Consider the following 16,412-nt stretch of genomic DNA (forward strand, 5'->3'; position numbering starts at 1 on the left):
CCATAAAGTCAGACCACTCATGCCCAATATTATGCTCATCTGCTGAGGCATCTGCATGACAATGTCAAGTCTAAACATCATGAAAAACATGACTAAAAGTGTGTTGTTCCACCAGGGCAATGCACCCGTGTTCAAGTCTGTTGTCGCCATGGCTGCAATGCATGACTGTGACTCATTGAACATCCTTCATATTCACTAGATTTGGCATCAGCATCTCTTCCTAAGCGTGAAGAAAAAACTGTCCGGCAGGCATTACGTGACATCGTCAGGAGGGGAGGTCGGGTAGCCTAGTGGTTAAAGTGTTCACTTGTCACGCTGAAGACCCGGGTTTGATTCTCGACATGGGTACAATGTGTGAAGCCCATTATTGGTGTTCCGCGCTGTGATATTGCTGGAATATTGCTTAAAGCGGCGTAAAACCATATTCACTCACATTGTCAGGAGGAAGACTCCTGCACCAGTGGAATCCAGGCCCACAGGCAGAGTTGGCAGAGGACTCTGGAGGGTATTTTGTTAAATTAAAATTAGCAACCAACTCCAACACAGTCCATCATAGTTTGGCTCAGAACTTTTCAGCCACTCTTTTAGGCAAACTTTGGCAATCTCAATGAAGGCATGGGTTCTTGAGCAAATCAGGTGTCAGCTTTCTGAAACAGTTCGGCTCCATTTTTTAACCCCCTCTATACGGATCTTTTGACTGGTACAAATGTAGACTCACACAGACATCACAACACTCAGCCTGGCTTGAACAAAACCATTGCCCAACGCCCGTGCCAAGTAAGGTTTAGATGTTGGACGAGTTTTCTAGCATGCCCATGGACAAGTAGAGCACACAAAATGAACTGGGTCAAGTTTCACGAGAATGTAATCATGTGATCATGTTATGATTTTTCATCGGCTAATCTTTTGCTAGTGTCGTATGAATGGCAATCTTAATACAGGTCAACAACAATGTGAACCAAGCTTGTTTCATTGATAAATCGTAGTAACACTTGCATATATGGCACATGTTTCATGGAAATTGAATGAAGGACAGTTGACTACATTTCTTGGAATTTGTTATGCAAGGTAGGTCTAGTGCCGACTTTAAAAGCTTCGCTTGGCCTAGCTTTGATGAAATATTTTATTTGAACACACAAGTTAACGCCGAGGCTCACACACGAAAACTTTGTTGAAACATAAGTCAAACTATAGCAAATATGACTTTTAACTAGTCAAAGTATGGCATTTAAGATATATGTACCCATTCCCTGTCAACTAAAGTTTGTTTAGATGTGTCAATAGCCATGATCTGACCGTGGTTGCTGTAAGTAATGGCGAGTTGTGTGATCTACCAATCTCACACAATTTTGCCAAAATCAATCTAAACAATATTGAATGTAATTTTGAAGAAAATAATCAAATATGCTCCAAACATAAGTCCAGATATACAATAAACATGTTTTTATATCCAGATAGTGTAATAATAGGACTAAATTGCGGACTTCATTTTGGATATGTTGATTGGTACTTCCGGTGTTGCATTCTCGCAGTGATCATCTGGAAATGTTTTTTGCAATGGGGAAAATACATTGTGTCAGTGTAAAACTTGAGTTTACTAAAAAATGTACATAAATTTTGGGAACCATGGATAACCGCATGCTATAATTGAGTTAGTGCTATATAGAAGGGGGCTACAGCGCAACCTTTGGTGTCCAAATAATTGATATGCGTTATCATGGTTATAGACGATCAGCGGTTTAACCGAGGTGGAGTCATAGGGGGTAGATGACCAACACAACAGTACATGCTCTGCCTACCTAACACAATCCATGATGCACGATTCACAGTTTACAGTTGTAGTTGTTTATGATTCATAGTGTGAAAAGAAATATCGAGTGTTTGAAAAAAACATTGTTATCCTTCAGCGTATTCAGGTGAACAAACAGGTATGACAAACTTGGTTGTTATAAAGATGATATTTGACATAAATCCTCACTAGACGTGATGATTTACCATCTAAATTAAATTTCCTGCTCTCCAAGACATTTTTTTATGTGCAGAGATTAAGATTACTGTGTGTATTTTCTTGTAAACTAAGTAGGAAATATCAACCAGCTGCACACATGTTCCCCAATCTGCAGGTACCCAATGATACAACTTCAAAGAATTTTGATGAAATGGTCAGAAGAAATTGTACCTGAAATTATTATAATAATATATTCCAATATCATGTTATTTTAGTTGCGTCTTTTACAATATGTTAAGAGTAATAAGAACCATAAGTGTAGCACTTTGGTACAGGTGAGTTGCTATTGCAGGATATTTTTGCGTATGGAACAATTTGACCAGTCACCGTAGGGACTTCCTGTGCTACATGTATTTCGATTGTGAAAACGTTATGTTGACATAGTAGTCAAATTGCCACAAATATGACTTTTATCGAGTCAAAGTTGGCATTTATTGTATATGTATCCATTCTCTGGCAACTTTAGTTCGTTTCAAGGCATAAATAGCAGTAATCTGCCTGTTAATCACTGTGAGTGTTGCGTGACATGCTCGCAGTGATCAGCTGATAATGTTTTTGGAGATGGGGGGAAAACATTGTGTCAGTTTAAAACTTGAGTTTATTTAATATGTAAGTAAATTTTGGGAGCCTTGCGTTACCGCGTGCTATAACTGAGTTAACACTACATTGAGGGGAGCAATAGTGAGGGAACACTATCTCTGATTCTCAGTTCTGTAGATGTAACATTTTACGGAATTTATTAGTTTGATTTTGGGCAAGTACGTTTTAAAATACTGTATTCGACGTAATAAGCGCCCAGGGCGCTCTCAAAATTAGAAATAGGGGGCTATTATTAGAATACTATTTTGGTTGAAAGATCAATTTTGTGGTTTATGCTGACAGCCTGAAATGCTTATATACGACAGATATATTTTTCCAGAATTTAATTGCCCATAATTAAGGATGCATATAACACACGAGTGCGTATTATACGCGAATAAATAAGTCTTGTGTACATTGATCAATCGGAAGGGGTGCTAATTGGGATTGTTCACTAGCCAATATATTAGCAAATATCGCCGTGGGCGCTTATTAGAGCGGGGCACTTATTACGTCGAATGCGGTAGGTCAAATAAGACTTGGTCATACTTGCCCTTGGTCAAGTAACATTTTTCATAATTTTTCACCCCCTGCTCCGAAATCACAATATGCATAAAGTATCCTTAAAAACATAATGGCACCATTTTACTTTCTACTTTTGGAACTTGTTTTAGTTCTTCTTGGAGATGCAGAAGTTAGAAATTCAGTTTTAGAAGCCTCAACACTGGTTTGAAATTCCACCTGACATAACCTCGTGTGAAGGTGTCTTCATATCTTAAAGCAGAGAGATATCATATCAGAGTACTAAAAGATTTATTTTAATGAGATTGCCCACCAGCCCACCAGCCCACCCCGCCACCAAGTTCTCTATATGTTGGACACCTGTTTAGGATGTATTTCTCTACTTTCAGGCAGGGCTATGTTGTCCCCAGTAGTGTGGTCAGTGGGATGAAACACGTTCATCCCATGTTCAGGGGTTACACACAACAGGTGAGTGGCACCTTATTATCTGTGTTTGGAGGGTACAGGCGGCCCAGTCATCGTTTGCACTGCATGTATCTCCGCAGAGTTGTGTCCTCTGGCCTGCCAGGATCCTATAATATTTAGGGATTTCATCTACCATGCCTAAACATACAGTAACACAAAAAGACATATTATCTATTATATGTATTTAACTTTTATGGACTATAGAGAGCTTGAAATTTGGGGCTTCTCTAGCTCTGACTGTGATGTCATATCTTTTTGTGTCACAATGAGCAATGTGATGTCATATTTGTAACGTGCATTGGAGTGCATTTGATTTCAAATTCAATTTAGCACAGTTAAAACTACACATAACCTAACCAATGAAACAGTCCCAAAACAGTAACACTCAACCAGTCCATGCTTTTGATCACTATCCCTTTCTGTCCTGGAGCATGAGGCAGTAAATAACAATTGTGTTTTCCTGTAAACTATTTTTACCTTCCAAAGCTTTAGAGCATCTGCAGATGGGAACTTGATTTAACTTGCACAATGTGCATGTTGAGACGTGAAACCAAGTTGCACCAAAAAAAAATGGGTTTCACTTGGTCCCATTAATTTACCAAAGTTTCAAACTTGGTGCAAGTATTACTATTCGGTTGCAATTTTCAATAATAGGTTGCACTGGTACATGTTTCATATAGCTGAATCGAGTCCTGATCTGCAACTTAAAATTTTACATTTTTCATGCAGATAAATATTCATTAATGTTTTCAAATCCCATCACAAAAAAATATTTCAATGTTGGCTTTGCCCTTTGAAAATAATAGTGAAAACAAAATGATCTGAAAACATCAAAATGTATGTACCGGTACTATATGTAACAAATGTTATATTAGGGGTAAAGCTTTCTGAGTAAAGTACAGATTCTCGTACTTTTTGGGTTGAGTCCCGTCCGGGATTTGAACCCAAGTTGGCAATAAATGGCATTGTGTGATCATAGCTTTCGGCCATGGGAGCCGTGCCAATTACACTTGTCAGAGGGGTACACAAAGTATGTGATCTAGACTACCATTTGTCGGATTTCATTTTGTGGAAGCCTCGGTGGCTGAGTGGGTTAGATCGCGGACTTTGTGTGCTGATGATTAGGTGCCTCACCCTGGCAGGTGTGGGTTCCAATGCCAGACAGGGACTTAACCCCAAAAGTATGAAAATCTGTACTTTACTCAGAAAATGTTATCCCAAATATAACATTTGTTACATTTGACCACTTTCTAACTGGCATTGTGTGTTCATATGCACAATATGTTGATCATCAAGCATGACACCAGCATGACAAACATACCGAGTAAATCATAATTTAAGTGTAGAAAAAAACTCTGAAGCATCGTTTTTCTTTTGTCTTTTCCTTATAAACATCTGTGAGCCAAGAAATAAAAGTCTCTATTTGGAAGAGAGAGAGATAAGCCATAAGTATGAGTCAGGATAAGTATAAATAAATTTTACTAAAATAAAAGTATTATTTTCCGTGTGTTACCTCAGGATACGCAAGAATTCTTACGCTGCTACATGGATCAACTACATGAAGAGCTGAAACAGCCAATCATTGAAGACTCTGACAGCGATGACCAATCAAAAGAAGTCATTGTAAGCCAGGTGGATCTCAACTCCCATGATCGACAGAATTCCATTGATTCCAGCAGCAGCCAATCGGAATATGAATACGAGACATGTGACTCAGGGCTGAGCAGTGAAAAGAGTTCTGTGGAGCATAGTTTCTCCAGTGATGAAAACAGTGACGTTAATGAACAGACGAAACTCAACCCTCGTACTAGAGAACGGAGGTCGACTGTGAGGTCAGGGTGTTACGATAATGTAGACGATCATGTGGCTAACACGAAGGAAATGAAGGAGACGGCCAACTTGTTGTCAAAACAGAGTCTGGATCATGTCAGTGTTAAGCATGGACCATCTGGTGATCATTTGAGGAAAAGTGATTCCACAGAGTTTGTGGATGCCGTGTCGGATTTGGGGTCATCAGCGGTAAGTCAGAGGTCGAAGCTTTCTTTACCGAGTACGACGATAACATCGCAATCTACAGCAACAGAGACCACGGCACCGATACAGCAAGCACTGCACAAATCAACCAGTACAAAGTCATTGAACAGTGGGAGAGGTAGGTCAATCTACATGTGTTGTTTTGTTTGTTTGTTTGTTTGTTTGTTTGTTTGTTTGTTTGTTTGTTTGTTTGTTTCTTTCTTTCTTTCTTTCTTTCTTTCTTTCTTTCTTGTTCGCTCGTCACACCAAGGTCCCGGATACGATTTCTCACATGGGTACAATGTGTGAAGCCTATTTCTTGTGTCCCTCACTGTGAAATTGCTGGAATACTGCTAAAAGTGTCGTGAAACTATACTCACTCTTAGTTTGTATGCTTGCTTCCACCAACGGGTTGTTCTCCATTCACTGATGATGCTAAGTTTTATTAATACACTATCATTATTTTAATGGTTTATTTCTAAACATTTTGCGACTACATTGGACTGGGTTTTTCATTGCACTAATTAAGTGTAGGATGACATTGGTAAGTTAATGTGATGCTTCACCGAACATACATGTCAGTATTGTATCATGATGAAGTGCGTGGTGACCATGGTTACATCTTGTACATCGTCAGAAAATATATGAGAATTAGATTGTTCTGACAAGGCATAAACTGATAAAGATTGATATATGTTAACACGGTTAATAAACACTGAATGAAAGTGACTTATGGACTAACAGAATTTAATCAAGAACACACATGTTACCAATCATAATCACTGATAATGATGTTTGATTTGTTTTTGTTAAGAAGGTAACACAGGTATTTATGTTATGTTTCAGTTTCAAAGAAGAATGTGCTCCATCGCAGCGTCATCTCGGACATATTTGACGGCAAGATCCTCAGCTCTGTCATGTGCCTCATGTGTGAGCGGGTGGGTACCGTATTTTCTTGAGTATAGTGCGCACCCATGTATAATGCGCACCCCCCTCTAGCGGGTTCAGTATTTTGGATTTTTTTTTTTTTCGAATACAAAGGGCAGAAAAAAAATACACCGTACCCCTTCAGCAAGGTCCGGCAAACGAACGGGTGAATTTGAGATAAAAAAAATCACCAGACATGTTGATGGGGCATGTTGAACAGCATCTTCATTGCCAAGTGCTCAATGGAAATAACTCCGGTGATGCAGAGTTTTTGTTGTTGTTTAAAGCCGCACTCAGCAATATTCCAGCTATTTGACGGCGGTCTGTATATAATCGAATCTGGACCAGACAATCCAGGGATTGACATCGTGATCATTGATCCGCGCAATTGAGATACGATGACATGCATCAACGAAATCAGCGAGTCTGACCACCCGATTCCGTTAGTCGCCTCTTACGACAAGCATAGTCACTTAGTGTATCATGTGTATTCATTGGTTTGTGTATCATGTGTACTCATTGGTTGGCATAATTACTATTTAACTTCTTTAAACTTGTTGGCAGTATTAGTTTAACTATTAGTTTCAGATCTCTGGTCTTGATTGAATGGTCAGTGAATGTTATTTCTTTGTTCCCTTATCTATTTTGTGTTCTGATAACACAGTTATTTCACTTTATAACTTTTGTGATAGGTAGGTATTTGAGCTTAAGGGAAACTTGGTTCTTTTGGGGTCTGTTGTATCTTACACATAAAATGGCTTTTACTATTCTTGTGTAGTAGCAGAATTTAGGGTGAGCTTGGACCACTAGACGGTGTCTTTAGTTCTGATGGTACAGTTACCTCCCTTTATCACTTTGGTAGAAAGTAGGTATTTCAACCTAAGGGAATCTTGGGTCTTTAATGGTTAATTTGCACCCAACACATCAAATGGCTTTAACCACTCTTTTGTAGGAGAATTTAGGGAGAGCTTGTACCACTAAAAGTCTCTTGTGTTCTGGTGGTACACTTGCCTCCCTTTATCACTTTTACCTTTTCTGATGCCCAATAGGTGTCTACAACCAAGGAGACATTCCAAGACCTAAGTCTGCCGATTCCAAGTAAAGATCACCTGCATGTCTTGCACTCCAGCCAGGCTGTGGGGCCAGGGTCAGGGGTCGTCAAGGGCGGGGCATGTGGTGAGGTCAACCAAGGTTGGATCTCAATGATGTTTAACTGGATGAAGAGGTAAGTTGATGACCTCTTTAATGCAGATACACCAACTATTATGATAATCAGAAATCTGAGATATTCCACAAAAGAAAAAAAACATTACCAGTAATTCTGACTAGTTAGCAATGGTCAGTGACATCACTACAGCCATTGTCACGTGTACAACCAATTTGTAATGAATTTGTAATCACTTGTTTATGGCTTGTGATGGGAAGGTTGTTTAAATCGTTCTAACGATTCAAGTTTGAATGAAATTCTAAATTTATTCTGAATTCTATTATTTATTTTGCAATCACTTTTTTATCATGATTATGACTTCCCATATTACAAAAAGTGTGTGGACATATCTATTAAACAAAATCTACCATCCTAGAATTTAGTTCCAAATTATTGTTCGTAAGAGCCTCCACTTAACTCTTGCAGTTAATAAACCCTTTTAGAACCAATATGCCTATCACAAGTAACACTGCCCCAAATGTCAGCACCTTCAGGTTATTCATTATGCATACTAAGATATGTTTTTCTGGTAGTTTTGCAAAGATGACCTCTATTTCAAATTCACTGACAGCAAGGCCAATATGAAAAGGCTTAAATAATTAATGTTACATCATGCTGATTACAATGCAATGCTAAAATACCTAAAAATATATGGACTTAAACAAATTTCTGATTTTGGAGAAAATAAAAACTCTTTACCCAATGTACTTGCTTCAGGGCTTTGCAGAACATTGTAGCTGTACCCTGAGTAGTACTGGGATACTGTGCTACTGTAGATTTTTACTTATCCTGTCTCACAATTTACGTTATGTCTCTCTTTTTTAAACAAAAAGTGAAAACAAAAAAGCTTGCAAACACATCCGTTTGCAGAAACTTGAAACACCTCTCCTGAATGCAGCCCATCCAAGGTGCATGTGACCTGCCCCAAACTAACAAGAAAAGTATTCAATGTTATACTACATTTAATGTAAAATTATCAATACTGTGTTGGTGTGTGTTTCAGCTGGTTCGTGGGTCCGACCATCTCGCTGCAGGACTGTCTGGCGGCCTTTTTCTCGGCCGATGAGCTCAAGGGGGACAACATGTACAGCTGTGAGAAGTGCAAGAAGTAGGTCTCTTATTAGACACCATGTTTACATGATTTGCTGAGATATACCATGGTTATTAGCAGTTGTTAATAGTGGACAAAAATGTGGATTTGGTTGTTAGACGTTTTGTTTGGACTGATTGTATGTCATCATACCCCCATGAGTGGATCATTGCTCCAGTGTCTTGAAAATCAGATCTTTTACTCTAATCTGATATCTCTCTGCGCGGAGATCTAAAGGCACCACCATAAAAAGTCATGTCATGTGAACAATCAGCCAATCAGTGTAAGGCTTCTGAATTCATCTCTAAAGTTACTTTCATTACCTTATCAGCTTATGTCAAATGTTTCCTCTAATGTACACAAACCATTGATTGTGGGTATATATTTTTTATACAAGGGGTGTCATTATTCACTGATGATTTACGACTTCCCATGTATCAATTCATGTTTCAGCAAGTTTGAGTTTTTTCCCTTTTTTTAAATAAAATTATTTATGAGGTTTTGCAGTGACCTAGACTTATAACTACACAGGCTAGAATTAACTTATCACCTATCTTGAAACAGAATACTAAATCTGATAATACTGACTATGCAAAATGCTATAAGAAGGAGGAACTTAAAATAATAATATGATAATGTGTGTACTTACATTGTGCTAGCCTCCATACACTTGTCCATGCTCAAGCGCTAACATTATTACCCCAGTCAATGAATCAGTGTGTACTCAATTTTCATTCTCACCCCCCTGGGGAGTATACAACTCAGGCTGCCTTGTCTGGCCCAAGAAGGGTAACATTCATATTACCATCACAACCTACAGGGTACCCATTTTAACTGCTGGATGAACAGAGGCATATTTTGAACACAATCTCTTTCCAAAGGAAGCAGTACATGCGCTACATTCAACAACCTCTTTGCAGCCATGCCACTTGGAGTGTGCAGATGTTCTCTGCAGAGACACTGTAAATTAACCATTGCGAAATGTATGGTATCGTGACTCTACTGTCGTATGTATCGATACAATGTACATGCAATTCAGTCAGGATGGATAAGTCTTTTGCCATTGCTAAAATATATTTGTTTGTTTTCAGATTGAGGAATGGTTTAAAGTATTCCAAAGTATTAGAATTACCAGAGGTAACTATGATCTTTCTTTCTCTTGTGTGTCTTTTAAATATATCTATAAAGAAATATGTAGCTAAAGAAAATTCTATCTGGTACCGAGAATTTTGAGTTCAATTCAGTGATAGCTGTATTCAGATTAACACAGGGTATTCCAAATGACAGGGACGGTGGGGTAGGCTAGTGGATAAAGCGTTCGCTAGTCAGGTTGAAGGCCCGGGTTCGATTCCCCACATGTGTACAATGTGTGAAGCCCATTTCTGGTGTCCCCTGCCGTGATATTGCTGGAATATTGCTAAAAGCTCCACTAAACTATACTCACTCACTCACTTACTCCAAACAGCTCTCAAAAACATTGTCAAATATTTTTGGGGAGTGTAGTCTGGAATAGAAGTTGTCAGTTTGAAACTACTGCCGTATATAACTCCAGAAAGTTGCTTTCTGATTTGCTCATGTTGACTTCTTGTTACTCATTTCATTGGTTGGTCAGAGTTCTAGAAAGGTTGTTCTGACCTTCCTAACTTCTGATGTGTGAAGCCCATTTCTGGTGTCCCCCGCCGTGATATTGCTGGAATATTGCTAAAAGCGGCGCAAAACCATACTCACTCACTCACTCACTCCTAACTTCTGAATGGGCTGTCCTCAGATCTTTGTTTAGCGTTTGTGATGTGATTTTAATGAGATTGTTTGGGCATTATGTGTTATGAATATGTCCTTGTTGTAGGTGGTGTGTATTCACTTGAAGCGTTTCCGCCATGAATTCTACTCCTCTAAGATCTCAACGTATGTCACTTTTCCCCTTGAAGGCCTGGACATGAAGCCCTATTTACACAAAGGTGAGCATTTAGTCGTGATACAGGTCAAAGTCACGCTTGTGTATTTGTCGGTTTTCAGACCACCTATGGCTTCCCTGTCTGATGAAACAGAGGTGTAGCCTAGTGGTATAAACGTTTGTCCCTTAAGGGGATTCCGGGTCAGAATTTGTCCCCAGCAGCATATGCTGGTCGTAAGAGGTGACCAAATGGATGAGGTGGTCAGACTCGGTGACATACCCCGACAGTGTGGATCGTTGCTCACAATATCGATCACTGCATGGTCTGGTCTAGGCCAGACAGGCTGCTGTCATATAGCTGGAAAATTGCTGAGTGCAGCTTTGCTCAACAAACAAACAAAATCAAAAGGTTTGTGTATTGAAACCATGGATGAAGACATAGGGGTTTAATTCCTCATATTCTTGTTGTCCTACATTGTGGTATTGTTTCAATGTTGTAAGACCAGATCCACACACAATCTTACTCATGGGGTACTGTATGTTTTACGTAGAACCAAGTTAATAAGGCAAAACACAACTTTATGGACAACAATTTCTGGTTTATTGCATTTAGCATAAAGTTGTATGTTGTCTTATGTACTCACCAACTTTGAGAATGCCAATCAAACAGTAAACCATATTTTTGTTGTACAGATTGCAAGTCTGAGGTGACAAGCTACAACCTGGTGGCTGTCATCTGTCATCATGGAACAGCTGGAGGTCAGTAGACAGCCAAGGGAGTTTGTTTGAAAATATTTAGAGTGTCAAGCAGTGCTTTAGAAACCTTCAAAATGTATTTATCTTTGATTACAGTGCAGGCAAATTACGAAAAGATACTGGCACTGATACATAATCTCGACCAATGTTGCTGAAACTTCATGTTTGTTCCTCCAATGATGTCCCTTTATTTTTTTCAAGAGGTTCAAATTCGATTTTCAGTATTATTAAATATGGCCAACATGACACCCGTTTTGAATAATCTACTTGATCGAATCCAGATTCGCCCCGATTATGTTTCTAGATTTGTCAGCACCATACCTGTGCTCATGGGTTTCACCAAAGTTGTAAACATCTGAGACCTGCATCACTCCAGGCTTTCCTCCCACATTAAGCTGACCCGCCATGATATAACTGGAATGCTGTTTAAAGCAGCGTTAAATCCAACTCACTCACTCACTCACTCACTTTTCACTGATGTATGTTTTGGTTGCAGGAGGCCACTACACTGCATACTGCCTGAACTACGTCAACGAGCAGTGGTATGAGTTTGACGACCAGTATGTTACAGAGGTGGACGTGCAGCAGGTGGTCAACTGTGAGGCCTATGTGCTCTTCTATAGGTAGGTGGTCAACTGTGAGGCCTATGTGCTCTTCTAAATCGTCTATCTCTTGCTTAAAAATGGGATCAATATTTGTCACAGAAGAGACTTTCCATAGCCCATGGGAAGTATTACCATGCAGTCTTGGTCATCTATTAGACATTCCTGAAATTGTTTTGTTCATTTTTCAAATTTTGTATTAAGAACTTTATCAAAATAGTTTACAAGGGGTAGTCTGGATTTAATGGAAGTTGGCAGTTTGAAACTAGTGAAACTGAAGCTAGAGAAAGCTGCTTTCTGATTGGCTAAAGTCAACTTCTGGTTAGCCATTTCATTGGTCGGTCAAAGTTTGCGAAAGGTCGGTCTGATGTGACCTGTAATGGGATGTCCTAGGGTCTATGTGAAGCTGAAGCGAGCACTAACGTCTGATTTTTATGAGATTGATGAAATAATAGGGTGTTCTTTAACTTCTTTTGAAAAGTATATATAGGCAAGCTTTTGCAGATATTAAGATGTTTTCCAAGCAGAAAGTGCTACCTGCATGTCATTGGTTGTCTGTGTCTTGCAGGAAACAGAATGACAAGATGCACAGTCTGAGGCAGGAAGCCATGGAGTTGATGGAGGCAAAAGAGGTAAAAGCAAGCAATGACCCTACACTTTACAGATTTATAGCATGTATTACATAGTTGCCTCAGTGGCCTGTTTATGATCAAGTCTGGACCAGGAAGCCAGTGACTGAATACAGGTGCAACATTCCACACCATTGGTGTATGATGAAGCCCAATCGGTTACAGAGCCTGCCCACCTGATCCACTATAGTTGCCTCTTACAACCTGTTCTTAACAACATCACCAGTGTTAAATTAGGTAGCTGTTGGTACAAGACATTCTGGAACATATTTTTTTAAATTTGTGAAACTTTCCCGATAAGACATTTCAAGTCTACCTGTTTGGTAACATATGTAAACATGGCAAAGCAATTTTTAGGACTGATGATTCATCTCTTAGAATGTCTGATCACTCTCTGTGATGATGAATTGAGCGACTCACCAGAAGTACTGTATTCGACGTAATAAGCGCCCCGCTCTAATAAGCGTCCATGGCGATATTTGCTAATATATTGACTAGTGAACAATCCAGATTAGCACCCTTTCCAATTGATCAATGTACACAAGACTTATTCATTCATGTAAAATACGCACTTGTTTGTTATATGTACCCTTCATTTTTGGCTATTAAATTCTTGAAAATATATCTATAGTGTGTAATACGCACAGATTCTTCTTTTATATCATTTACAATCTTTCAACTTTTTTTTTTCTCATCAAAATTATATTCTAATAAAAGCCCCCTATTTCTAATTTTGAGAGCGCCCTGGGCGCTTATTACGTCGAATATGGTATATATCCTGTATTGTATTGTGATCTGAAGTTTCATCTTTGTGTTGAAGAATGGTAATAACATGACGTTTTGTGTTTCAGCCAAGTCTCATGCAGTTCTTTGTTTCCCGTCAATGGATCAACAAGTTCAACACTTTTGCTGAGCCAGGTCCGATCACAAACCGTGACTTCCTCTGTCGGCATGGAGGTATGGCTTGTTTATTTTACACAAAGTTTCAGAATATGCTAGCTCTGGTTATGTTGATAGCGTGTGTTTACAGTTGGAACAGAATGTCTAACACTAGTCTGTTTCCATGAAATCTATTTGACCGTTGTATCTTGAACAGGAACTCAGACAATATCAATTGCAAAAAATAAGAAGTTAAGTCCTCACAGAACAGACAAACAGACATCTTTAAAGTGCAATTGTTACAAGCATGGTTGTATACTGCGGGTACAGGACCAGTGTATGAATTAGTTTCCAAAGTTCACTGGCTTGTTAACCAAAACTATCCCAAACCACTTCCAACAAGCTACAAAATGAAGAAAAAACTTGACAGCAGACACTGACATTAAATGATGCCTTAACTGACTTGGTGACTCATAGAATTAAATGTTAACTACAGATTCAACTATATAATCAGGCTGTTCACAGAAATGTTACTTGCCCAATTTTAAAAGTCACTGTCATTTGGTTGTGGGAAGGCAGCTATTTTGGACACTGTACAGAACACCACAGGAAGGTAACTTTGATTGTAGAATGACTGTGATTCAATCCAGCACATGTGTATGGTAGAAAGTTGACAACTGAACTGTGTTGTTCCTGTGTAGGTGTTCCTCCAGGGAAGACCAACCATGTGGAGGAGTTGGCCCAGCCCCTCAACCAGGCGGTGTGGGAGTTCCTCTACAACAGGTAGGATACATCTTTACCTGCTACAAGGGATGAGTGTTTTATTTGTTTGTTTGTTGTTTAGCTCCACACTCAGCAACATTCGGGCTATATGACGGTGATCTGTAAATAATCAAATCTGGACCAGACAATCCAGTGATTGACATCATGAATTAGAATACGATGTCATGTATCAATTAAGTCAGCAAGCCTGACCACCAGACAAGCATCTTATGACAAGCATAGTCGCATCTTATGGCAGGCATGGGTTGCTGAAGACCTATTCTACCCCGGATCTTCACGGGTCACAAGGGATGAGTGGGTAGCATTGGTGTTTGTGTATGTTTTTTTGCCAAGTGTCTAAATACCTTAATGTGCGGTGCAGATTTATTCCCCTTTGTTGCCTTCATTGTTGAATCATTGGTTGGTTTGTTGTTTAACGCCGCACTCAGCAATATTCCAGCTATATGACGGGGGTCTGTAAATAATCAAGTCTGGACCAGACAATCCAGTGATTAATATCATGAGCATCGATCCACGCAATTGGGATAGATGACATGCATCAACCAAGTCAGCGAGCCTGACCACCCGATCCTGTTAGTCGCCTTTTACGACAAGCATAGTCAACTTTTATGGCAAGCATGGGTTGCTGAAGACCTATTCTACCCCGGAATCTTCACGGGTCTGTTGAATCATTGATTCACCCAGATTACAAATCATGAACCCAGGGATTCTGGGTATGATTATAGGTCTTCAGCACCATATGCTGGGCATAAGAGGTGTCTATATCTGGGGATCAGACTCAATGACATGGTTGATGACATCGTTTCTCATTTGTGTGGATTTTGCTCATGATATCAATCACTAGATTGTCTGGTCCAAACCTGAATATTAAAAGACCACCATCACAGGGCTATCCCAAACTTATTTGTTCAATCTCACTTGCATACGCAGACTGCAATGATGTCCCAAGTACATTATGCTGGTTGTAAGAGCCACGTATCTATTGCCCGTTTTCCTGATGTAGGTTTGGAGGAGGGCCTGTGTGTAACTACCTGTATGCCTGCCAGACTTGTCAGAGAGAACTGGAACAACTGCGCTACCGACAGAAGACCGAGATGGAGACATTTATACAGGTACAGCTTCACACAGGATCATCTAACTGACTGATTCACTGCCAGGGCCCACTCGCACAAAGTGATGTTACCGCTAAGACTATCGTAAGCCTATGTTAAAGCATGGGAGTTACGATCATCTTTAAGCTTGTTAAGAATTGTTGTAAATAATATGCACTGCAAGTCTCATGGGACTTACAAAAGCATGGTCATGAACCATTAAAAGTGACTTCTTTATTGCATGCTCTATGAACTTTAGTTTGACACTTCTGTTCTAATTGGAAATGCAACAGTTTTGACAGTCAGTGTCCGACTTTCTTCACTCTTTAATTTAATTAACATACATTACAAATCCCCATTTATGACAAGTGTAAGGCTGACTTCATTAGAATTCTTGAAACTCAAGACGGGTTAAAGTCACAAGCCTCCAGCATGGAGGTGTCAAGAGGGATGCAGTGATTATGAAAGTACCCCCATTTCTATGCCAGGAAAACCCCAAATTATTCAGGAAAGTCCCCAATACTCACAAGTCGATAAATACCTTGGTTGAACATTTCTGACTACATAAAAAAATGTTTACTCATTCACAGATAGTCTGAAATTTCATCCCTGTGTGAAGCTGAAAATGTTTGAATTTAGCATGTTTAGCAATACTAAAGTTACTTTACAATGTCTGTATGAGGAACATGTGTCTTTTCTAGCTGAATGAGGACTTCCAGACTGACGAGTGTCCTGCAGTCATCTTTGCCATCAGCATGGCCTGGTTCAAGGAGTGGGAGAGCTTTGTCAGGGGGAAGGCAGAGGGTGAGTGGGCACAGCATCAGGGAATTGAGGGTAGTTGAGTCTTGTTTTGAATGAAGACTTAATTGGGGATCAGGTGTTTCAATGACTGTGACGAGTGTCTTGTTCTGAGTGGAGACAAAATTGGGGATCAGCTAGTTCAATGGCTGTCACCAGTATCGTCTTC

The 16,412-nt window shown here is 39.5% G+C and overlaps 1 protein-coding gene across 1 annotated transcript in view; it reads left to right on the plus strand.

The window, feature by feature from the left end:
• LOC139459654 (ubiquitin carboxyl-terminal hydrolase 20-like) overlaps nt 1-16,412 on the plus strand; it is a 33,929-nt gene that overhangs the window by 7,568 nt on the left and 9,949 nt on the right. The window contains exons 8-21 of the mRNA XM_071241259.1: nt 3,499-3,577; nt 5,093-5,726; nt 6,434-6,525; nt 7,564-7,739; nt 8,725-8,829; nt 9,903-9,948; nt 10,658-10,769; nt 11,399-11,464; nt 11,958-12,084; nt 12,632-12,695; nt 13,544-13,649; nt 14,273-14,354; nt 15,358-15,466; nt 16,147-16,249. Of these exons, the coding sequence (XP_071097360.1) occupies nt 3,499-3,577; nt 5,093-5,726; nt 6,434-6,525; nt 7,564-7,739; nt 8,725-8,829; nt 9,903-9,948; nt 10,658-10,769; nt 11,399-11,464; nt 11,958-12,084; nt 12,632-12,695; nt 13,544-13,649; nt 14,273-14,354; nt 15,358-15,466; nt 16,147-16,249 (1,901 nt within the window). The remainder of the gene's footprint in view (nt 1-3,498; nt 3,578-5,092; nt 5,727-6,433; nt 6,526-7,563; nt 7,740-8,724; nt 8,830-9,902; nt 9,949-10,657; nt 10,770-11,398; nt 11,465-11,957; nt 12,085-12,631; nt 12,696-13,543; nt 13,650-14,272; nt 14,355-15,357; nt 15,467-16,146; nt 16,250-16,412) is intronic.

Source organism: Haliotis cracherodii, unplaced genomic scaffold (genome assembly GCF_022045235.1).
Source record: "Haliotis cracherodii isolate W230 unplaced genomic scaffold, xgHalCrac1.p SCAF_13, whole genome shotgun sequence".
Lineage (NCBI taxonomy): Eukaryota > Metazoa > Mollusca > Gastropoda > Lepetellida > Haliotidae > Haliotis > Haliotis cracherodii.